General features: G+C 43.9%; 1 protein-coding gene across 1 annotated transcript in view; it reads left to right on the top strand.

Annotated features, from left to right (window-relative positions):
• Window positions 1–24885, top strand: part of LOC135533954 (neuronal acetylcholine receptor subunit alpha-2-like) — a gene marked incomplete at its 3' end in the record, with an annotated part of 43821 nt that overhangs the window by 5629 nt on the left and 13307 nt on the right. The window contains exons 2-3 of the mRNA XM_064961137.1: window positions 11887–12038; window positions 13397–13441. Of these exons, the coding sequence (XP_064817209.1) occupies window positions 11887–12038; window positions 13397–13441 (197 nt within the window). The remainder of the gene's footprint in view (window positions 1–11886; window positions 12039–13396; window positions 13442–24885) is intronic.

The following is a 24885-nucleotide window of genomic DNA, read 5'->3' as shown; positions in this document are numbered from 1 at the left end:
CGCTGCTGCTAATCTATTTGTTTTTACAGTGCATTAGAAAGTATTCAGGCCCCTTCACTCTTTTTCTCTGTTTGTTACATATTAAATGTATTTAAAAAAATCCCAATCTACACACAATACATAATGAAAAAGGGAAAACAATTTTAAAAAACAGAAATACCTTATAAACATAAGTATTCAGACCCTTTGCTATGAGAAATTAAACTCAAGTGAATTCTGTTTCCATTGATCATCCTTGAGATGTTTCTACAGCTTGATTGGTGTCCACCTGTGGTAAATTCAATTGATTGGACATGATTTGGAAAGGCACACACCTGTCTATACAAGGTCCCACAGTTGACAGTTCATGTCAGAGCAAAAACCAAGCCATGAGGTCGAAGGAATTTTCCGTAGAGTTCCGAGACAGGATTGTGTCACGGCAGTGATCTGGGGAAGGGAACCAAAACGTTTTTATAGCATTTATATAGCATTTATATAGCATTTATAGGATTTATATAGCAGTTTTATAGCATTTATAGCATTTATAGCAAAACTGAATAATCGGGGGAGAAGGGCATTTGTCAGGGAGGTGAACAAGAACCCGGTGGTCACTCTGAGAGAGCGCCAGAGTTCCTCTGTGGAGATGACAGAAGGACAACCATCTCTGCAGCACTCCACCAATTGGACCTTTATTGTAGAGTGGCCAGATGGAAGCCACTCTTCAGTAAAAGGCACATGACAGCCCGCTTGGAGTTTGCCAAAAGGCACCTAATAGACTCTCAGATCATGAGAAACAAGATACTCTGCTCTGATGAAACCAAGATTGAACTCTTTGGCCTGAATACCAAGCGTCATGCCTGGAGGAAACATGGCACCATCCCTACGGTGAAGCATGGTGGTGGCAGCATCATGCTGTGTGATGTTTTTCAGCGGCAGGGACTGGGAGACTAGTCAGGATCGAGCAAAAGATTTACTAAACAAAGTACAGAGAGATCTTTGATGAAAACCTGCTACAGCGAGCCCAGGCCCTCAGACTGGGGCGAAGGTTCACCTTCCAATTGGACAACGACCCTAAGTACATAGCCAAGACAATACATGAGTGGCTTCGGGACAAGTTTCTGAATGTCCTTGAGTGGCCCAGCCAGAGCCCGGACTTGAACCCGATCGGACATCTCTGGAGAGACCTGCAAATAGCTGTGCAGCTATGACAGAGCCTGACAGAGCTTGAGAGGATCTGAAGAGAGAATGGGAGAAACTCCCCAAATACAGATGTGTCAAGCTAGTAGCGTCATACCCATGAAAACTCGAGGCTGGAATCGCTTCCAAAGGTGCTTCAACCAAGTACTGAGTAAAGAGTCTGAAAACCTACAGTATGTCAATGTCATTTCAGTTATTTAGTTTTATAAATTTGCTGAAATCAAAAAAAAATAACAGTGCTTTGCCATTATGGGGTATTGTGTGTAGATAGATGAGGAACAACATGTTTTAATTTCAGAATAAGGCTGTAACATGTAACAAAATGGGGCAAAAGTCAACAGGTCTGAATACTTTCCAAATGTATTTCCTAATTGTCTCGTCACTTTCCAAATGTATTTCCTAATTGCCTCGTCACTTTCACCCACATCTACGTACTGTATTACACCAACTGCCTCATACCCCTTGGATATTGACTCAGTCCTGGTACTCCTTGGATATTGACTCAGTCCTGGTACCCCTTGGATATTGACTCAGTCCTGGTACTCCTTGGATATTGACTCAGTCCTGGTACTCCTTGGATATTGACTCAGTCCTGCTACTCCTTGGATATTGAACTCAGTCCTGGTACTCCTTGGATATTGACTCAGTCCTGGTACTCCTTGGATATTGACTCAGTCCTGGTACTCCTTGGATATTGACTCAGTCCTGGTACTCCTTGGATATTGACTCAGTCCTGGTGCCCCTTGGATATTGACTCAGTCATGGTACCCTTTGGATATTGACTCAGTCCTGGTACTCCTTGGATATTGACTCAGTCCTGGTACTCCTTGGATATTGACTCAGTACTGGTACTCCTTGTATATTGAACTAAGTCCTGGTACTCCTTGGATATTGAACTCAGTCCTGGTACTCCTTGGATATTGAATCAGTACTGGTACTCCTTGGATTTTGACTCAGTACTGGTACTCCTTGGATATTGACTCAGTCCTGGTACTCCTTGGATATTGACTCAGTCCTTGTACTCATTGGATATTGACTCAGTACTGGTACCTCTTGTCTATTGACTCAGTCCTGGTACTCCTTGGATATTTACTCAGTCTTGGTACTCCTTGGATATTGACTCAGTCCTGCTACTCCTTGGATATTGAACTCAGTCCTGGTACTCCTTGACTCAGTCCTGGTACTCCTTGGATATTGACTCAGTCCTGGTACTCCTTGGATATTGACTCAGTCCTGCTACTCCTTGGATATTGACTCAGTCCTGCTACTCCTTGGATATTGAACTCAGTCCTGGTACTCCTTGGATATTGACTCAGTCCTGGTACTCCTTGGATATTGACTCAGTCCTGGTACTCCTTGGATATTGACTCAGTCCTGGTACTCCTTGGATATTGACTCAGTCCTGGTGCCCCTTGGATATTGACTCAGTCATGGTACCCTTTGGATATTGACTCAGTCCTGGTACTCCTTGGATATTGACTCAGTACTGGTACTCTTTGGATATTGACTCAGTCCTGGTACTCCTTGGATATTGAACTCAGTCCTGGTACTCCTTGGATATTGACTCAGTCCTGCTACTCCTTGGATATTGACTCAGTCCTGGTACTCCTTGGATATTGACTCAGTCTTGGTACTCATTGGATATTGACTCAGTACTTGTACTTCTTGTCTATTTACTCAGTCCTGGTACTCATTGGATATTGGCTCAGTCCTGGTACTCCTTGGATATTGACTCAGTACTGGTACTTCTTGTCTATTGACTCAGTCCTGGTACTCCTTGGATATTGACTCATTACTGGTACTCCTTGGATATTGACTCAGTCCTGGTACCCCTTGGATATTGACTCAGTCCTGGTACTCCTTGGATATTGACTCAGTCCTGGTACTCCTTGGATATTGACTCAGTCCTGGTGCCCCTTGGATATTGACTCAGTCATGGTACCCTTTGGATATTGACTCAGTCCTGGTACTCCTTGGATATTGACTCAGTACTGGTACTCTTTGGATATTGACTCAGTCCTGGTACTCCTTGGATATTGACTCAGTCCTGGTACTCCTTGGATATTGACTCAGTCCTGGTACTCCTTGGATATTGACTCAGTCCTGGTACTCCTTGGATATTGACTCAGTCCTGCTACTCCTTGGATATTGACTCAGTCCTGCTACTCCTTGGATATTGAACTCAGTCCTGGTACTCCTTGGATATTGACTCAGTCCTGGTACTCCTTGGATATTGACTCAGTCCTGGTACTCCTTGGATATTGACTCAGTCCTGGTACTCCTTGGATATTGACTCAGTCCTGGTGCCCCTTGGATATTGACTCAGTCATGGTACCCTTTGGATATTGACTCAGTCCTGGTACTCCTTGGATATTGACTCAGTCCTGGCACTCCTTGGATATTGACTCAGTCTTGGTACTCATTGGATATTGACTCAGTACTTGTACTTCTTGTTTATTTACTCAGTCCTGGTACTCATTGGATATTGGTTCAGTCCTGGTACTCCTTGGATATTGACTCAGTACTGGTACTTCTTGTCTATTGACTCAGTCCTGGTACTCCTTGGATATTGACTCAGTACTGGTACTCCTTGGATATTGACTCAGTCCTGGTACCCCTTGGATATTGACTCAGTCCTGGTACTCCTTGGATATTGACTCAGTCCTGGTACTCCTTGGATATTGACTCAGTCCTGGTGCCCCTTGGATATTGACTCAGTCATGGTACCCTTTGGATATTGACTCAGTCCTGGTACTCCTTGGATATTGACTCAGTACTGGTACTCTTTGGATATTGACTCAGTCCTGGTACTCCTTGGATATTGACTCAGTCCTGGTACTCCTTGGATATTGACTCAGTCCTGGTACTCCTTGGATATTGACTCAGTCCTTGTACTCCTTGGATATTGACTCAGTCCTTGTACTCCTTGGATATTGACTCAGTCCTGGTACCCCTTGGATATTGACTCAGTTCTGGTACCCTTGGATATTGACTCAGTCCTGGTACTCATTGGATATTGACTCAGTACTGGTACTTCTTGTCTATTGACTCAGTCCTGGTACTCCTTGGATATTGACTCAGTCCTGGCACTCCTTGGATATTGACTCAGTCTTGGTACTCATTGGATATTGACTCAGTACTTGTACTTCTTGTCTATTTACTCAGTCCTGGTACTCATTGGATATTGGCTCAGTCCTGGTACTCGTTGGATATTGACTCAGTACTGGTACTTCTTGTCTATTGACTCAGTCCTGGTACTCCTTGGATATTGACTCAGTATTGGTACTCCTTGGATATTGACTCAGTCCTGGTACCCCTTGGATATTGACTCAGTCCTGGTACTCCTTGGATATTGACTCAGTCCTGGTACTCCTTGGATATTGACTCAGTCCTGGTGCCCCTTGGATATTGACTCAGTCATGGTACCCTTTGGATATTGACTCAGTCCTGGTACTCCTTGGATATTGACTCAGTACTGGTACTCTTTGGATATTGACTCAGTCCTGGTACTCCTTGGATATTGACTCAGTCCTGGTACTCCTTGGATATTGACTCAGTCCTGGTACTCCTTGGATATTGACTCAGTCCTGCTACTCCTTGGATATTGACTCAGTCCTGCTACTCCTTGGATATTGACTCAGTCCTGCTACTCCTTGGATATTGAACTCAGTCCTGGTACTCCTTGGATATTGACTCAGTCCTGGTACTCCTTGGATATTGACTCAGTCCTGGTGCCCCTTGGATATTGACTCAGTCATGGTACCCTTTGGATATTGACTCAGTCCTGGTACTCCTTGGATATTGACTCAGTCCTGGCACTCCTTGGATATTGACTCAGTCTTGGTACTCATTGGATATTGACTCAGTACTTGTACTTCTTGTTTATTTACTCAGTCCTGGTACTCATTGGATATTGGTTCAGTCCTGGTACTCCTTGGATATTGACTCAGTACTGGTACTTCTTGTCTATTGACTCAGTCCTGGTACTCCTTGGATATTGACTCAGTACTGGTACTCCTTGGATATTGACTCAGTCCTGGTACCCCTTGGATATTGACTCAGTCCTGGTACTCCTTGGATATTGACTCAGTCCTGGTACTCCTTGGATATTGACTCAGTCCTGGTGCCCCTTGGATATTGACTCAGTCATGGTACCCTTTGGATATTGACTCAGTCCTGGTACTCCTTGGATATTGACTCAGTACTGGTACTCTTTGGATATTGACTCAGTCCTGGTACTCCTTGGATATTGACTCAGTCCTGGTACTCCTTGGATATTGACTCAGTCCTGGTACTCCTTGGATATTGACTCAGTCCTTGTACTCCTTGGATATTGACTCAGTCCTTGTACTCCTTGGATATTGACTCAGTCCTGGTACCCCTTGGATATTGACTCAGTTCTGGTACCCCTTGGATATTGACTCAGTCCTGGTACTCATTGGATATTGACTCAGTACTGGTACTTCTTGTCTATTGACTCAGTCCTGGTACTCCTTGGATATTGACTCAGTCCTGGCACTCCTTGGATATTGACTCAGTCTTGGTACTCATTGGATATTGACTCAGTACTTGTACTTCTTGTCTATTTACTCAGTCCTGGTACTCATTGGATATTGGCTCAGTCCTGGTACTCCTTGGATATTGACTCAGTACTGGTACTTCTTGTCTATTGACTCAGTCCTGGTACTCCTTGGATATTGACTCAGTACTGGTACTCCTTGGATATTGACTCAGTCCTGGTACCCCTTGGATATTGACTCAGTCCTGGTACTCCTTGGATATTGACTCAGTCCTGGTACTCCTTGGATATTGACTCAGTCCTGGTGCCCCTTGGATATTGACTCAGTCATGGTACCCTTTGGATATTGACTCAGTCCTGGTACTCCTTGGATATTGACTCAGTACTGGTACTCTTTGGATATTGACTCAGTCCTGGTACTCCTTGGATATTGACTCAGTCCTGGTACTCCTTGGATATTGACTCAGTCCTGGTACTCCTTGGATATTGACTCAGTCCTGCTACTCCTTGGATATTGACTCAGTCCTGCTACTCCTTGGATATTGACTCAGTCCTGCTACTCCTTGGATATTGAACTCAGTCCTGGTACTCCTTGGATATTGACTCAGTCCTGGTACTCCTTGGATATTGACTCAGTCCTGGTACTCCTTGGATATTGACTCAGTCCTGGTACTCCTTGGATATTGACTCAGTCCTGGTGCCCCTTGGATATTGACTCAGTCATGGTACCCTTTGGATATTGACTCAGTCCTGGTACTCCTTGGATATTGACTCAGTACTGGTACTCTTTGGATATTGACTCAGTCCTGGTACTCCTTGGATATTGACTCAGTCCTGGTACTCCTTGGATATTGACTCAGTCCTGGTACTCCTTGGATATTGACTCAGTCCTGGTACTCCTTGGATATTGACTCAGTCCTGCTACTCCTTGGATATTGACTCAGTACTGGTACTCCTTGGATATTGACTCAGTCCTGGTACTCCTTGGATATTGACTCAGTCCTGGTACTCCTTGTATATTGAACTCAGTCCTGGTACTCCTTGGATATTGAACTCAGTCCTGGTACTCCTTGGATATTGAATCAGTACTGGTACTCCTTGGATTTTGACTCAGTACTGGTACTCCTTGGATATTGACTCAGTCCTGGTACTCCTTGGATTTTGACTCAGTACTGGTACTCCTTGGATATTGACTCAGTCCTGGTACTCCTTGGATATTGACTCAGTCCTTGTACTCATTGGATATTGACTCAGTCCTGGTACTCCTTGGATATTGACTCAGTCATGGTACTCATTGGATATTGAACTCAGTCCTGGTACTCCTTGGATATTGACTCAGTCCTAGCACTCCTTGGATATTGACTCAGTCTTGGTACTCATTGGATATTGACTCAGTACTTGTACTTCTTGTCTATTTACTCAGTCCTGGTACTCATTGGATATTGGCTCAGTCCTGGTACTCCTTGGATATTGACTCAGTACTGGTACTTCTTGTCTATTGACTCAGTCCTGGTACTCCTTGGATATTGACTCAGTCCTGGTACCCCTTGGATATTGACTCAGTCCTGGTACTCCTTGGATATTGACTCAGTCCTGGTACTCCTTGGATATTGACTCAGTCCTGGTGCCCCTTGGATATTGACTCAGTCATGGTACCCTTTGGATATTGACTCAGTCCTGGTACTCCTTGGATATTGACTCAGTACTGGTACTCTTTGGATATTGACTCAGTACTGGTACTCCTTGGATATTGACTCAGTCCTGGTACTCCTTGGATATTGACTCAGTCCTGGTACTCCTTGGATATTGACTCAGTCCTGGTACTCCTTGGATATTGACTCAGTCCTGCTACTCCTTGGATATTGACTCAGTCCTGCTACTCCTTGGATATTGACTCAGTCCTGCTACTCCTTGGATATTGAACTCAGTCCTGGTACTCCTTGGATATTGACTCAGTCCTGGTACTCCTTGGATATTGACTCAGTCCTGGTACTCCTTGGATATTGACTCAGTCCTGGTGCCCCTTGGATATTGACTCAGTCATGGTACCCTTTGGATATTGACTCAGTCCTGGTACTCCTTGGATATTGACTCAGTACTGGTACTCCTTGTATATTGAACTCAGTCCTGGTACTCCTTGGATATTGAACTCAGTCCTGGTACTCCTTGGATATTGAATCAGTACTGGTACTCCTTGGATTTTGACTCAGTACTGGTACTCCTTGGATATTGACTCAGTCCTGGTACTCCTTGGATATTGACTCAGTCCTTGTACTCATTGAATATTGACTCAGTACTGGTACCTCTTGTCTATTGACTCAGTCCTGGTACCTCTTGTCTATTGACTCAGTCCTGGTACTCCTTGGATATTTACTCAGTCCTGGCACTCCTTGTATATAGCAGTGTTATTGTTTTCATTGTGTTGCTATTTCTTCATTTTTAATGCTGACCTGCTGGGAATGTGCTTGTAAGTAAGCATTTCACTGTTCAGTCTACAGCTGTTGTATTTGGTGCATGCGACCAATAACATTTGATTTGATTTAATATTGAGTTAAACCCCCCCCCAAGCACACGTTTTGAGCTCAGAACAGCCTCAGTTCGTTGGGGCATGGACTCTACAAAGCATTCCACAGGGATGCTGACCCCTGAATGACTCCAATGATTGTGGACCATTCTGGATGAGCACAGGAAACTGTTGCACATGAAATACCCAGCAGCGTTGCCGTTCTTGGCACAAACCGGTGCGCCTGGCATCCATGTCTCAGTTTTCTCAAAGCTTAAAAATCCTTCTTTAACCCGTCTCCTCCCCTCCATCTACACTGATTGAAGTGGATTTAACGCCAAGGTGACATCGATAAGGGATCATAGCTTTCGTCCTTCATTCTTTATCAGATGCGTGTGTGTGTGTGTGTGTTTTGTTGTTAATTGTTAGATACTACTGCACCTTTGGATCTAGGAAGACAAGCATTTCGCTACATGATTTGAAGGGGATCATATCTTTCACCAGGATTCACCTGGTCGGTCTATGTCATGGAACGAGCACGTGTTCCTAATGCTTTGTCCACTCAGTGTATGTCTAGCTCAGCTCGGGGGTGTCACTCAGTAAACTCAGTCAGGTGTTCCTAATGTTTTGTCCACTCAGTAAACTCAGTCCGGTGTTCCTAATGTTTTGTCCACTCAGGAACAGCCAACTGAGTTTACTAATGTTTTGTCCACTCAGTAAACTCAGTCGGCTGTTCCTAATGCTTTGTCCACTCAGTAAACTCAGTCGGGTGTTCCTAATGTTTTGTCCACTCAGTAAACTCAGTCGGGTGTTCCTAATGTTTTGTCCACTCAGGAACAGCCAACTGAGTTTACTAATGTTTTGTCCACTCAGTAAACTCAGTCGGCTGTTCCTAATGCTTTGTCCACTCAGTAAACTCAGTCGGGTGTTCCTAATGTTTTGTCCACTCAGTAAGGTGTTCCTAATGTTTTGTCCACTCAGTACAGTCAGTCGGGTGTTCCTAATGTTTTGTCCACTCAGTCGGGTGTTCCTAATGTTTTGTCCACTCAGTCGGGTGTTCCTAATGTTTTGTCCACTCAGTAAACTCAGTCGGGTGTTCCTAATGTTTTGTCCACTCAGTAAACTCAGTCGGGTGTTCCTAATGTTTTGTCCACTCAGTAAACTCAGTCGGGTGTTCCTAATGTTTTGTCCACTCAGGAACACCCAACTGAGTTTACTAATGTTTTGTCCACTCAGTAAACTCAGTCGGCCGTTCCTAATGCTTTGTCCACTCAGTGTATTTCTAGCTCAGCTCGGGGGTGTCACTCAGTAAACTCAGTCAGGTGTTCCTAATGTTTTGTCCACTCAGTGTATTTCTAGCTCAGCTCGGGGGTGTCACTCAGTCAGGTGTTCCTAATGTTTTGTCCACTCAGTAAACTCAGTCGGCTGTTCCTAATGCTTTGTCCACTCAGTGTATTTCTAGCTCAGCTCGGGGGTGTCACTCAGTAAACTCAGTCAGGTGTTCCTAATGTTTTGTCCACTCAGTAAACTCAGTCAGGTGTTCCTAATGTTTTGTCCACTCAGTAAACTCAGTCACTGAATTCACATTGAGTTGAATAGAGAACATTAAATGGTTTATGTTTTAGAGTCTGTGTCATGCTGAATGACAGCTTGCCTGCAGCTTAGTGTATGAGGTTGGCCCCACAACCCCTTCTGACTGAGACGGATGGATTAACTCATAGCTCAGACACAAATGGAACCCTATTCCCTATGTAGTGCACTACTTTAGACCAGAGCCCTATTCCCTATATAGTGCACTACTTTAGACCAGAGCCCTATTCCCTATATAGTGCACTACTTTAGACCAGAGCCCTATTCCCTATATAGTGCACTACTTTAGACCAGAGCCCTATTCCCTACATAGTGCACTAGTTTTGACCAGAGTCCTGTGGATAATAGCTCTATATTGGGAATAGGGTGCCATTGGGGAGGAGGTCAATATATGTGTAATTGAATGATTACATACACACACACACACACACACACACACACACACACACACACACACACACACACACACACACAGAGAGAGATGCATCCATCCATTTGGTACACCAAGAATGTCAATCAGAGGCTGTGTTCGAGTGGTAATCCTAACTAAGCCGACTGTAGACGGAACTCGGGGAGTTGCATCTTGCAATAGCCAAAAGTAGGACCCTGTAGTGGTTTTCCAACAGAAAGGCTCTGATCATAACTCACAGCAAAGTCACTTCCTGTTTCAGTCACTTCTTTGGCCACGTTTGCGTGGGTCAAACAAAAACACCCTAACGATTGGTTGATACATAGTTCCTCCCACAATGCAGCAGAAGACGGCATGGTACAGTGGGTGAGTATCTACTGCAGAGAGACCTGAAGGAGAAGACTTCATCAACACCTGCATGGCCTTTTGATCACTTTGTTATTTTTAAAGTTCATGCAATCGACAAGTAGTCGCAAGTCGGACAATTTCTATAACCATAATGCAACAACGATGGTGTCCGACTTGACAAAAGTGATCCACTCAAATGCGCCCAGTGACTAGGCAATCAGGCTATATCACAATAAACAGAGTAGCAACAGCATCTGCAAAGTGTGTCTATGTGTCACGACTTCACGAAGTCGGTTCCTCTCCTTGTTCGTGCGGTGTTCGACGGTCGACGTCACCAGTCTTCTAGCTATCGCCGATCCATTTTTCATGTTCCATTTGTTTTGTCTTGTTTTCACACACCTGGTTTCAATTCCCTAATTATATGTTGTATATGTTCCCTCTGTTTCCCCCCATGTCCTTGTCGGGAATTGTTTATTTGTACGTTCTTGTGCCATGTGTGACTGGTGCGCTACGGGTGTTGTACCCATGTGCCACGTGCTACTGGTGCGCTACCGGTTTTGTACCCATGTGTTATGTGTGACTGGTGCACTACGGGTTTTGTACCCATGTGTTATGTGTGACTGGTGCACTACGGGTTTTGTACCCATGTGTTTGTTGTTTTGTATGCCATTAGTTTAATATATTAAATTTGGCTATTCACCAAGTTCTGCTCTCCTGCGTTCCACTTCCCGGCCACCAGTTATGCACCCCTTACACTATGTGTGAGTGTGTGGCGTCACTCACTTTTAACAGAGGACAAAACTGAATATTTTTTTTTTCTTCTGATAAATCTGCAGTTCCTCACAATAAAATGACAGCGATTAATAAAGTTTGTTTTCAAAGTCAGTCTGTCAGCTCGTTCAAATCTGTCTCAGAGTTAATTCGATTAAAACATCCAACGGAAGGTCTCACAACCATACAGCTGTACCAACAACTACAGTCAAATCAAAGAGGGGACAATGGATTCACAAATGAGGAAGGCCTACAAGTGGGGAGATTTCTCTCCTCTCTCATTGTTTTACAGACACAGATTTAAAAAAATCTCATATCACTAATTTGCTGATCCATACCTGTCATATATTTGCTGTATTTGATAAACGGTATTGTCCTTCAACTTGTAGGATTTGAAATAAGAGTAGCCATATTACAAATCTAGCGGTATGAAATAGTTATTTTAGCTGTATACGTTATTGATTAGAAATAGAAAGAATACATTGGGAAAAAACTCTTTAAAGCACAATACATCTGTGCATAATTGTACCTATTGTTTGCAATAAAGAACTCTCTGACCCCCCCTGTTAGTTTTCTGTCATGAGAAGACCCACTCACATGCGGAGGACGAGCTCTTCAAGAAGCTCTTCATCGGGTACAACAAGTGGTCCAGACCCGTACCCAACATCTCAGACGTGGTCATCGTCAAGTTCGGACTCTCCATAGCACAGCTCATTGATGTGGTGAGTAGCGACCGACAAGACCTGTGGACAGAGGAATAAAAAGACAGAGAAACAGAGAAAAAGTTACAAACAGAAACAGGGAAACAGTAACAGAGAAACAGAAACAGTAACAAACAGAAACAGGGAAACAGTAACAAACAGAAACAGAGAAACAGTAACAAACAGAAACGGTAACAAACAGAAACAGAAACAAACAGAAACAGAAACAAACAGAAACAGTAACAAACAGAAACAGTAACAAACAGAAACAGTAACAAACAGAAACAAACAGAAACAGAAACAAACAGAAACAGAAACAAACAGAAACAGTAGCAAACAGAAACAGAAACAGACAGAAACAGAAACAGACAGAAACAGAAACAAAAAGAAACAGTAGCAAACAGAAACATAAACAAACAGAAACAGTAACAAACAGAAACAGTAACAAACAGAAACAGAAACAGACAGAAACAGAAACAGACAGAAACAGAAACAAAAAGAAACAGTAGCAAACAGAAACATAAACAAACAGAAACAGTAACAAACAGAAACAGTAACAAACAGAAACAGAAACAAACAGAAACAGAAACAAACAGAAACAGTAACAAACAGAAACAGTAACAAACAGAAACAAACAGAAACAGAAACAAACAGAAACATAAACAAACAGAAACAGTAACAAACAGTAACAAACAGAAGCAAACAGAAACAGTAACGTAAGGGAAGAAACAGGGAAACAGTGACGAAAAGAAACAGAGAACAGTAACAAACAAACCAGCATCCGTGTGGAAACATGTTGTCTTGTTGTCCATGCCCCTGTGAATTGAGACTTTCTGAGGGCAAAACGAGGTGCTACTCAATATTAGGGTAGTGTTCCTAATGTTTTGACAACCTCCTGCACCTCATCACTTCAGGCAACTTTTAACTAGGACAGTATCTCTCCAGGAACAGGGTTGGAAAGCCCTGGTATAAACCTACAGGACAGTATCTCTCCAGGAACAGGGTTGGAGAGCCCTGGTGTAAACCTACAGGATAGTAAGCTCTCCAGGAACAGGGTTGGAGAGCCCTGGTGTAAACCTACAGGACAGTAAGCTCTCCCGGAACAGGGTTGGCGAGCCCTGGTGTAAACCTACAGGACAGTAAGCTCTCCAGGAACAGGGTTGGAGAGCCCTGGTGTAAACCTACAGGACTGTAGCTCTCCAGGAACAGGGTTGGAGAGCCCTGGTGTAAACCTACAGGACAGTATCTCTCCAGGAACAGGGTTGGAGAGCCCTGGTATAAACCTACAGCATTTCCCTCTACCCCTGTATTTCTCTGTATTTCTCAGTCTTTTGCCTCCTCTGTTTTTTGTTTACCTTTTTTTCTTTCTCTTTCTGCAGGACGAGAAGAATCAGATGATGACCACCAACGTCTGGCTGAAACAGGTGATTCAGTCCGTTCAGAATATATATCATGTGTGAATCAGTCCATTCAGTATATAGAGCATGTGTTTGACTGAGGTGTTTCAATACATTCAGTATATATAGCATGTTTGATTCAGTACATTCAGTATAATTACCATGTGTGTGACTGAGGTTTTTCAGTCCATTCAGTAGGTGTAATTTTTATTAGGATCCCCATTAGCTAACGTCGTAACGCTAGCTAATCTTCCTGGGTTCCAACACCAGTTGAACAAGTTAACAAACAACCACAAATCAAGACTTCACAAACATTCAACAAGTAGACAATACAGCCAATTAAAATACCTGACAGGAAACACATTTAACATTCAGTCGATGCTTTCTATTTCCTGTCCAGTCATATGGTCTATCTCATTAGATGTTCTGTCTATTTCCTGTCCAGTCATATGGTCTATCACATTAGATGTTCTTTCTACTTCCTGTCTAGTCATATGATCTATCACATTAAATGTTCTTTCTATTTCCTGTCCAGTCATATGGTCTATCACATGAGATGTTCTTTCTACTTCCTGTCCAGTCATATGGTCTATCACATTAGATGTTCTTTCTATTTCCTGTCCAGTCATATGGTCTATCACATTAGATGTTCTTTCTACTTCCTGTCCAGTCATATGTTCTATCACATTAGATGTTCTTTCTATTTCCTGTCCAGTCATATGGTCTATCACATTAGATGTTCTTTCTACTTCCTGTCTAGTCATATGATCTATCACATTAAAATGTTCTTTCTATTTCCTGTCCAGTCATATGGTCTATCACATTAGATGTTCTTTCTATTTCCTGTCCAGTCATATGGTCTATCACATGAGATGTTCTTTCTACTTCATGTCCAGTCATACGGTCTATCACATTAGATGTTCTTTCTATTTCCTGTCCAGTCATATGGTCTATCACATTAGATGTTCTTTCTACTTCCTGTCCAGTCATATGGTCTATCACATGAGATGTTCTTTCTACTTCCTGTCCAGTCATATGGTCTATCACATTAGATGTTCTGTCTATTTCCTGTCCAGTCATATGGTCTATCACATTAGATGTTCTGTCTACTTCCTGTCCAGTCATATGGTCTATCACATGAGATGTTCTTTCTACTTCCTGTTCAGTCATATGGTCTATCACATTAGATGTTCTGTCTATTTCCTGTCCAGTCATATGGTCTATCACATTAGATGTTCTTTTATTTTTTTCTTGAAGGTGGATTTAGTTTTTGTCTGAGAGATATCAAATCAAATCAAATCAAATGTATTTATATAGCCCTTCGTACATCAGCTGATATCTCAAAGTGCTATACAGAAACCCAGCCTAAAACCCCAAACAGCAAGCAATGCAGGTGTAGAAGTACGGTGGCTAGGAAAAACTCTCAGAAAGGGCAAAACCGAGGAAGAAACCTAGAGAGGAACCAGGCTATGTGGGGTGGCCAGTCCTCTTCTGGCTGTGCCGGGTGGAGATTATAAGAGAACATGGCCAAGATGTTCAAATGTTCATAAAAGACCAGCATGTTTGAATAATAATAAGGCAGAACAGTTGAAACTGGAGCAGCAGCACGGCCAGGTGGACTGGGGACAGCAAGGAGTCATCATGTCAGGTAGTCCTGGGGCATGGTCCTAGGGCTCAGGTCCTCCGAGAGAGAGAAAGAAAGAGGGAAAGAGAGAATTAGAGAAAGCACACTTAAATTCACACAGGACACTGAATAGGACAGGAGAAGGACTCCAGATATAACAAACTGACCCTAGCCCCCCGACACATAAACTACTGCAGCATAAATACTGGAGGCTGAGACAGGAGGGGTCAGGAGACACTGTGGCCCCATCCGATTGGTAAAGAGTTGCCATTCAGCTACGGCTCTAATTAAAACTGTAGATTTAAGGTGATTTGTCCTTGGCTTGGGTTGTTTTAGCTACCCTGAATTTGTTTGTCTGGTTTGGTGGTTATTCGTGTTGCTGGTATGTACTAACTGGCCTGAAAAATACTTTTTATTTTATTTTAAATATAACATTCCTAAAGAAAATCATAAGACTGGATAGTAATTTGTTTTTAACGTGAAGCTATGACAGCATCTGATGCATTGGAATAATGTGCATACGGATAGAGCAATGAAGAGCTAATCTGGCTGCCCTGTTTCGTGCCATTTGGAGCTTTTTCTTTGCTGTAGATGACCATATAACTGGACAGTACTCTAAGTGTGATAGACCAGGGATTGACTATATAACTGGACAGTACTCTAAGTGTGATAGACCAGGGATTGACTATATAACTGGACAGCACTCTAAATGTGATAGGACCAGGGATTGACCATATAACTGGACAGTACTCTAAGTGTGATAGGACCAGGGATTGACTATATAACTGGACAGTACTCTAAGTGTGATAGAAACAGGGATTGACTATATAACTGGACAGTACTCTAAGTATGATAGGACCAGGGGTGGCAGGAAGCTTACATTCCTGTTAATCTAACTGCACTGTCCAATTTACAGTAGATATTACAGTGAAAGAATACAATGCTATTCCTTGAGGAGAGTACACAATTTTGAACATGAAAAGTTATTAATAAACAAATTAGGCACATTTGGGAAGTCTTGATACAACATTTTGAACAGAAATGCAATGGTTAATTGGATCAGTCTAAAATTTTGCACATACACTGCTGCCATCTAGTGGTCAAAATATTGCACCAGGGCTGGAATTATACATTATGGCCTTTCTCTTGTATTTCAAAGATTACCAGATCTATTGTGCTATATTCTCCTACATTCATTTCATATTTCCACAAACTTCAAAGTGTTTCCTTTCAAATGGTATCAAGAAAATGCATATCCTTGCTTAAGTTCCTGAGCGACATGCAGTTAGATTTGGGTATGTCATTTTAGGAGAAATATGAAAAAAAGGGGGGTGATCCTTAAGAGATTTTTAATAACAATATAATTGATCTGTTCTGACCATGATAAAACTGCGTCCAACATGGTGCCTAGTAGTTTCGTTTTTATTCACTTGCTCTATATGCGTTCTATTCATCGACAAATTCAAGCATATATCTTGAACCAAATACAATACATTTAGTTTTAGAAATGTTCAACACCAATTTGTTCATATCAATCCACTCAGACACCATTCTTAGTTCACTGCTCAGTACATCTGTTAGCTCATTAAATTCTGATGCTGCGCTATACATTGTAGTCATTAGCCTACATGACCACTCTTGCTTTCTTCATTACTGAAAGTACATCATTAGTGAAGATAGAGTAGAGAAGTGGGCCTAGGCAACTTCCTTGAGGAACACCACAGTGTATATCTTTACTGTTTGAAACGCTACCATTAAATAAAACGTTTTGCATTCTCCTGGATAGATAGCTTCCATCCAGGACAGAGCTGCAGACTTAAAACTGTAACATTTGAGTTTACCTAGTAACAGTTTATGATCAATTACGTCCAAAGCAGCACTGAAATCTAGCAACACTGCACCAACTAACTTCCTGTCATCCATACTCATTAACCAATCATCTGTCATTTGTGCTAAGTCCGTAGGATGCCCTTCTTTGTATGCATGCTGGAAACCCGTTACATGACCATTACATGAGAAATAATCCTAGATTTGTACAGATATAATTTACTTAACACAGGCAGCAAGCTAATAGGACAACTATTAGGACCATTGAATGCAGATTTTTTAATCCTTAGGTAGTGGAATAACCTTTGACTCCTTCCAGACTTCTGGGTCCACCCCATACATCAAGCATTTATTACAAATATGAGAGATTGGGGCTGATATTTGGTTAGCTGTAACTCTAAACAATTCAGCGTCAAGATTATCTGTACTAGGTGACTTGTCATCCGAAAGAAACAACAGCGTCCTTTCTACCTCTTCCCTTTCCACTTGATGAAATTCAAACCTGCATTGCCTCTCCTTCATGATACAATCTTTTATAAGGGTATATCACATGGAGCCATCAGTTGGAATAATAGCATTCCTCAACTTGTCCACTTTGCCTGTAAAATATGAATTAAAGTAGTTTGCCATGTCATGTGGTTTGGTAATAAATATACCATTTGATTCAGCAAAAGAGGCGGACATGTTTGAATTCCTACCCATAATAGTGTTCAACGTTCTCCACAGTTTTATCCCATCAGCCTTCACTTCATCAATTTTGCGCTGATAGAATCCATCCTTCTTTTCTTTGTTTGTCTAGGTCACAAGATTTCTTAATTTTCAATAACTTTGCTTATCAAAACAGATTAGCAGATAAATCTGCTATCTTTTTGATATTATAACGTTGAATCATTACATTTGTCAGCTCAGCTCATCATCAATCCATGGGGCACCATTTGACCTCACAGTGCATTTTCTTAAAGGGGCGTGCTTATCAGCTGTACTCATAAATAACTTCTTAAAGGGGCGTGCTTATCAGCTGTACTCATAAATAACTTCTTAAAGGGGCGTGCTTATCAGCTGTACTCATAAATAACTTCTTAAAGGGGCGTGCTTATCAGCTGTACTCATAAATAACTTCTTAAAGGGGCGTGCTTATCAGCTGTACTCATAAATAACTTCATAAAGGGGCGTGCTTATCAGCTATACTCATAAATAACTTCTTAAAGGGGCGTGCTTATCAGCTGTACTCATAAATAACTTCATAAAGGGGCGTGCTTATCAGCTATACTCATAAATAACTTCTTAAAGGGGCGTGCTTATCAGCTGTACTCATAAATAACTTCATAAAGGGGCGTGCTTATCAGCTATACTCATAAATAACTTCTTAAAGGGGCGTGCTTATCAGCTGTACTCATAAATAACTTCTTAAAGGGGCGTGCTTATCAGCTGTACTCATAAATAACTTCTTAAAGGGGCGTGCTTATCAGCTATACTCATAAATAACTTCTTAAAGGGGCGTGCTTATCAGCTGTACTCATAAATAACTTCTTAAAGGGGCGTGCTTATCAGCTGTACTCATAAATAACTTCTTAAAGGGGCGTGCTTATCAGCTATTCTCATAAATAACTTCTTAAAGGGGCGTGCTTATCAGCTGTACTCATAAATAACTTCTTAAAGGGGCGTGCTTATCAGCTATTCTCATAAATAACTTCTTAAAGGGGCGTGCTTATCAGCTGTACTCATAAATAACTTCTTAAAGGGGCGTGCTTATCAGCTATACTCATAAATAACTTCTTAAACAAACTTAGTGGCATTTCAGGATCATGCTTACTCCACACTTCTAACCATTGGTCCCTGCTTAATCTCATCCACAACGAGTCCTGATTGAACCCTCTGTAGGACCTGTGGTAGATTACCTTAGGGCCAGCCTCTGGTATTGTAGTGTTCCTAGTGAGTCCTGATTGAACCCTCTATAGGACCTGTGGTAGATTCCCTTAGGGCCAGCCTCTGGTATTGTAGTGTTCCTAGTGAGTCCTGATTGAACCCTCTATAGGACCGTGGGTAGATTACCTTAGGGCCAGCCTCTGGTATTGTAGTGTTCCTAGTGAGTGAGTCCTGATTGAACCCTCTATAGGACCTGTGGTAGATTACCTTAGGGCCAGGTATTTTAGTGTTCCTAGTGGGTGAGTCCTGATTGAACCCTCTATAGGACCTGTGGGAGATTACCTTAGGGCCAGGTATTTTAGTGTTCCTAGTGAGTGAGTCCTGATTGAACCCTCTATAGGACCGTGGGTAGATTACCTTAGGGCCACGTATTTTAGTTTTCCTAGTGAGTGAGTCCTGATTGAACCCTCTGTAGGACCTGTGGTAGATTACCTTAGGGCCAGCCTTTGGTATTGTAGTTTTCCTAGTGAGTGAGTCCTGATTGAACCCTCTATAGGACCTGTGGTAGATTACCTTAGGGCCAGGTATTTTAGTGTTCCTAGTGAGTGAGTCCTGATTGAACCCTCTATAGGACCTGTGGTAGATTACCTTAGGGCCAGGTATTTTAGTGTTCCTAGTGAGTGAGTCCTGATTGACCCCTCTATAGGACCTGTGATAGATTACCTTATGGCCAGCCTCTGGTATTTTAGTGTTCCTAGTGAGTGAGTCCTGATTGAACCCTCTATAGTACCTGTGGTAGATTACCTTAGGGCCAGGTATTTTAGTGTTCCTAGTGAGTGAGTCCTGATTGAACCCTCTATAGTACCTGTGGTAGATTACCTTAGGGCCAGGTATTTTAGTGTTCCTAGTGAGTGAGTCCTGATTGAACCCTCTATAGGACCTGTGGTAGATTACCTTAGGGCCAGGTATTTTAGTGTTCCTAGTGAGTGAGTCCTGATTGAATCCTCTATAGGACCGTGGGTAGATTCCCTTAGGGCCAGCCTCTGGTATTTTAGTGTTCCTAGTGAGTCCTGATTGAACCCTCTATAGGACCTGTGGTAGATTACCTTAGGGCCAGGTATTTTAGTGTTCCTAGTGAGTGAGTCCTGATTGAACCCTCTATAGGACCTGTGGTAGATTACCTTAGGGCCAGGTATTTTAGTGTTCCTAGTGAGTGAGTCCTGATTGACCCCTCTATAGGACCGTGGGTAGATTACCTTAGGGCCAGCCTCTGGTATTTTAGTGTTCCTAGTGAGTGAGTCCTGATTGAACCCTCTATAGTACCTGTGGTAGATTACCTTAGGGCCAGGTATTTTAGTGTTCCTAGTGAGTGAGTCCTGATTGAACCCTCTATAGTACCTGTGGTAGATTACCTTAGGGCCAGGTATTTTAGTGTTCCTAGTGAGTGAGTCCTGATTGAACCCTCTATAGGACCTGTGGTAGATTACCTTAGGGCCAGGTATTTTAGTGTTCCTAGTGAGTGAGTCCTGATTGAATCCTCTATAGGACCGTGGGTAGATTACCTTAGGGCCAGCCTCTGGTATTTTAGTGTTCCTAGTGAGTGAGTCCTGATTGAACCCTCTATAGGACCTGTGGTAGATTACCTTAGGGCCTTTTGGTATTTTAGTGTTCCTAGTGAGTGAGTCCTGATTGAATCCTCTATAGGACCATGGGTAGATTACCTTAGGGCCAGGTATTTTAGTGTTCCTAGTGAGTGAGTCCTGATTGAACCCTCTATAGGACCGTGGGTAGATTACCTTAGGGCCAGGTATTGTAGTGTTCCTAGTGAGTGAGTCCTGATTGAACCCTATATAGGACCGTGGGTAGATTACCTTAGGGCCAGCCTTTGGTATTTTAGTGTTCCTAGTGAGTGAGTCCTGATTGAACCCTCTATAGGACCGTGGGTAGATTACCTTAGGGCCAGCCTTTGGTATTGTAGTGTTCCTAGTGAGTTCAACCAGATTATGATCACTGTAACCTGGTGCCACTGATACATCTTTAGAACAACGTTCAGCCATGTTAATAAAAATGTGATCGATACAAATTGATGATGTAATACCAGACCTATTAGTGAACGTTCTGGTTGGTCAAAACTTGGGTCAGGTTGCATGGCAACAGAAATAAGTTTCTTTCTCATTGTACAGTTGGTGTAAAAAAAAGAAATCTGTATTCATATCTCCCCAAAATATATTTCCCTATTTTCAGATGATACCTTATCCAACATTTTGCAAATTACATCAAGATATTTCACATCAGCAACTAGATGGCAGCAATCAACTAGTACAGGTTTCAAATGTGGTCAGTGAAACTCTACCCACAGCGCCTCTAATCCATTCAACATTAAATCCTGACGTTGTTTTACTGGAATGTGATTCTGGATGTAAACTTGCAACTCCAACCCCCATATCGATTTATGTGCCAACTTGAACAAATTATATCCATGTATAGAGATCTCAGCATCCGCAAAAGAAGAGTTCAAAGTGAGTCTCTGATATTGCCAATACATGAATATTGTTTGACTGCACTCGACAGCCTATTTCATGAATTTTGTTCCTTTAAACTGCATATATGTTAAGGGAGCAACTAACAGACCTTTCTTTAGTAGATTTATATTGCTAAACATGAATCAGTAGGTGGAATCTGAGAGAGAGAATACTCAGTCAGTGTGTGTGTGTGTGTGTGGCTGGAATGACGTGTGTCTGTCGCTCCTCCTAACTCCACGGGAGGGAGGGTGAACAATCAGTTTGTCATACCTCCGGTATGCTATGTCACCTCGTTCTCTTGCAGCCTTCATAGCTGGTATTAGTTCCTTTCTTCTTTGACAGACTGCATCTGAGAAATCCTCATTGATGAAGATGAAGGACCCATTCATCTCTTTTTAAGACATTTGGCTTTTTCAAGGACTGCAATCTTATTCTTGAACATGATGAATTTCACTACATTTGGCCTGAGTCTGGTTCCATTGGCACCCCCATTGGCACCCCCATTGGCACCACCATTGGCACCACCATTGGCACCACCGTTGGCACCACCATTGGCACCCCCATTGGCACCCCCATCGGCACCCCCATCGGCACCCCCATTGGCACCACCATTGGCACCACAATTGGCACCCCCATTGGCACCACCATTGGCACCACCATTGGCACCCCCATTGGCACCACCATTGGCACCACCATTGGCACCACCATTGGCACCACCAGTGCCCCCTGGTTCCCCAGACCTGTGAGCATGTTTCAGCTCAACCTGTTGATCCAATTGTAGCTCCTCGGGAGACAGCTTTTGAACCTTGTCCTCTGATTCAGCCCATGTCTCACTATTGGGTCTCCTGGATACCATCTATTACAATATTATTTATCCTCGATTGTCCATCCAGGTAATCAGCCTTCCCAGACGTGTTCTGGAGGCCCTCCCTGACTGTGGTGATGTCATTCTGCCTTCCCAGACGTGTTCTGGAGGCCCTCCCTGATTGTGGTGATGTCATTCTGCCTTCCCAGACGTGTTCTGGAGGCCCTCCCTGACTGTGGTGATGTCATTCTGCCTTCCCAGACGTGTTCTGGAGGCCCTCCCTGACTGTGGTGATGTCATTCTGCCTTCCCAGACATGTTCTGGAGGCCCTCCCTGACTGTGGTGATGTCATTCTGCCTTCCCAGACGTGTTCTGGAGGCCCTCCCTGACTGTGGTGATGTCATTCTGCCTTCCTAGACGTGTTCTGGAGGCCCTCCCTGACTGTGGTGATGTCATTCTGCCTTCCCAGACATGTTCTGGAGGCCCTCCCTGACTGTGGTGATGTCATTCTGCCTTCCCAGACATGTTCTGGAGGCCCTCCCTGACTGTGGTGATGTCATTCTGCCTTCCCAGACATGTTCTGGAGGCCCTCCCTGACTGTGGTGATGTCATTCTGCCTTCCCAGACATGTTCTGGAGGCCCTCCCTGACGGTGGTGTATTCATTCTGCCTTCCCAGACATGTTCTGGAGGCCCTCCCTGACTGTGGTGATGTCATTCTGCCTTCCCAGACATGTTCTGGAGGCCCTCCCTGACTGTGGTGATGTCATTCTGCCTTCCCAGACATGTTCTGGAGGCCCTCCCTGACTGTGGTGATGTCATTCTGCCTTCCCAGACATGTGCTGGAGGCCCTCCCTGACTGTGGTGATGTCATTCTGCCTTCCCAGACATGTTCTGGAGGCCCTCCCTGACTGTGGTGATGTCATTCTGCCTTCCCAGACATGTTCTGGAGGCCCTCCCTGACTGTGGTGTATTCATTCTGCCTTCCCAGACATGTTCTGGAGGCCCTCCCTGACTGTGGTGTATTCATTCTGCCTTCCCAGACATGTTCTGGAGGCCCTCCCTGAATGTGGTGTATTCATTCTGCCTTCCCAGACATGTTCTGGAGGCCCTCCCTGAATGTGGTGTATTCATTCTGCCTTCCCAGACATGTTCTGGAGGCCCTCCCTGACTGTGGTGTATTCATTCTGCCTTCCCAGACATGTTCTGGAGGCCCTCCCTGAATGTGGTGTATTCATTCTGCCTTCCCAGACATGTTCTGGAGGCCCTCCCTGAATGTGGTGTATTCATTCTGCCTTCCCAGACATGTTCTGGAGGCCCTCCCTGAATGTGGTGTATTCATTCTGCCTTCCCAGACATGTTCTGGAGGCCCTCCCTGACTGTGGTGTATTCATTCTGCCTTCCCAGACATGTTCTGGAGGCCCTCCCTGAATGTGGTGTATTCATTCTGCCTTCCCAGACATGTTCTGGAGGCCCTCCCTGAATGTGGTGTATTCATTCTGCCTTCCCAGACATGTTCTGGAGGCCCTCCCTGAATGTGGTGTATTCATTCTGCCTTCCCAGACATGTTCTGGAGGCCCTCCCTGAATGTGGTGTATTCATTCTGCCTTCCCAGACATGTTCTGGAGGCCCTCCCTGACTGTGGTGTATTCATTCTGCCTTCCCAGACATGTTCTGGAGGCCCTCCCTGAATGTGGTGTATTCATTCTGCCTTCCCAGACATGTTCTGGAGGCCCTCCCTGAATGTGTTGTATTCATTCTGCCTTCCCAGACATGTTCTGGAGGCCCTCCCTGACTGTGGTGATTTCATTCTGCCTTCCCAGACGTGTTCTGGAGGCCCTCCCTGACTGTGGTGATTTCTTTCTGCCTTCCCAGACATGTTCTGGAGGCCCTCCCTGACTGTGGTGATGTCATTCTGCCTTCCCAGACATGTTCTGGAGGCCCTCCCTGACGGTGGTGATTTCATTCTGCCTTCCCAGACATGTTCTGGAGGCCTTCCCTGACTGCGGTGATTTCTTTCTGCATTCCCAGACATGTTCTGGAGGCCCTCCCTGACTGTGTTGAATTCATTCTGCCTTCCCAGACATGTTCTGGAGGCCCTCCCTGAATGTGGTGTATTCATTCTGCCTTCCCAGACGTGTTCTGGAGGCCCTCCCTGACTGTGGTGATGTCATTCTGCCTTCCCAGACATGTTCTGGAGGCCCTCCCTGATTGTGGTGATTTCATTCTGCCTTCCCAGACATGTTCTGGAGGCCCTCCCTGATTGTGGTGATTTCATTCTGCCTTCCCAGACATGTTCTGGAGGCCCTCCCTGATTGTGGTGATTTCATTCTGCCTTCCCAGACGTGTTCTGGAGGCCCTCCCTGACTGTGGTGTATTCATTCTGCCTTCCCAGACATGTTCTGGAGGCCCTCCCTGACTGTGGTGTATTCATTCTGCCTTCCCAGACATGTTCTGGAGGCCCTCCCTGACTGTGGTGATGTCATTCTGCCTTCCCAGACATGTTCTGGAGGCCCTCCCTGATTGTGGTGATGTCATTCTGCCTTCCCAGACATGTTCTGGAGGCCCTCCCTGACTGTGGTGATGTCATTCTGCCTTCCCAGACGTGTTCTGGAGGCCCTCCCTGACTGTGGTGATGTCATTCTGCCTTCCCAGACATGTTCTGGAGGCCCTCCCTGACTGTGGTGTATTCATTCTGCCTTCCCAGACATGTTCTGGAGGCCCTCCCTGACTGTGGTGTATTCATTCTGCCTTCCCAGACATGTTCTGGAGGCCCTCCCTGAATGTGGTGTATTCATTCTGCCTTCCCAGACATGTTCTGGAGGCCCT

This window comes from Oncorhynchus masou, unplaced genomic scaffold (assembly GCF_036934945.1).
Source record: "Oncorhynchus masou masou isolate Uvic2021 unplaced genomic scaffold, UVic_Omas_1.1 unplaced_scaffold_2835, whole genome shotgun sequence".
In the NCBI taxonomy this organism is placed as follows: Eukaryota; Metazoa; Chordata; class Actinopteri; order Salmoniformes; family Salmonidae; genus Oncorhynchus; species Oncorhynchus masou.
This window is presented reverse-complemented; position numbering and strand designations above follow the sequence as displayed.